This window comes from Equus asinus, chromosome 26, assembly GCF_041296235.1.
Source record: "Equus asinus isolate D_3611 breed Donkey chromosome 26, EquAss-T2T_v2, whole genome shotgun sequence".
NCBI classification, from domain to species: domain Eukaryota; kingdom Metazoa; phylum Chordata; class Mammalia; order Perissodactyla; family Equidae; genus Equus; species Equus asinus.
In genome coordinates this window covers 18,304,937-18,305,667 of record NC_091815.1, presented here as the reverse complement: position 1 = coordinate 18,305,667, position 731 = coordinate 18,304,937, and the positions used below count along the sequence as shown (strand labels likewise).

At 44.5% G+C, this 731-nt stretch overlaps 1 protein-coding gene across 3 annotated transcripts in view; it reads right to left on the bottom strand.

The window, feature by feature from the left end:
- Positions 1 to 731, bottom strand: part of TDRD12 (tudor domain containing 12) — an 85,800-nt gene that overhangs the window by 2,191 nt on the left and 82,878 nt on the right. For all 3 annotated transcript variants that reach the window (XM_070498580.1, XM_070498581.1, XM_070498582.1), the window contains 2 exons: positions 574 to 727; positions 424 to 490 (listed from right to left, as the gene is read on the bottom strand). In XM_070498580.1, the coding sequence (XP_070354681.1) occupies positions 424 to 490; positions 574 to 727 (221 nt within the window). The remainder of the gene's footprint in view (positions 1 to 423; positions 491 to 573; positions 728 to 731) is intronic.

Sequence of the window (731 nt, the reverse complement as noted above, 5' to 3'; positions counted from 1 at the left end):
CTAAAAGAGTTAGAAATTATAAAAAAATATGTTAACTATCGACGAATTAGCAAATCTTTTTTCCCCCCCATTATTTTGGTCAATGAAGCAAGTCCCTTGAGTTCTAGTCCCTTGATTTTATGACATTTTCTATTTTCTTTATTTGAGGCAAGAAATAAGCAAGTAAAATTTGCCTGCTTGTAAATACATTACTCTCCTAGGAAAAATACCTGTAAAAGTGTTATAAGAAAATATGTTTATAACCAAGAGTTGATACATCCTCAAACCAGAACGTTTAGCACCAAGATCAGCCACAAGGAGAGGACTAATTCCTAAGGGCTCTACGTGACGAGCCATTTCCACAGAGGCTGCCGCCCGAAGCCATGCCCGCCCCACGGCAGCCAGGACCCACAGCTCCCCAGGGAGTGGGCGCACCGGTCTTACCCCTGGAGAAGTGGCTATCCTCTTCACATTCTTCCCAGTGATCAAAGTCAAAAGCCACATTCGGATTCTGTTCGACACAACAGTTCACATTAGGCGAGAGAATAAAACAGACTGAGGGTGAGCGCTGAGCATCAGTTCGTGCCGACTCACCCGCTGTTTGAGTAAGCGACACCACGACTCCCGTCTCGCCTTTGCAAGAGTGATGACAGGTTCATCATTTTGGATCATGCATTTGCAATCATCTTTTATGATGTTGGCCTGCAGCTCCATATCAGCCAAGTAAAATTTCTCTCCCACCCAGGCACTAG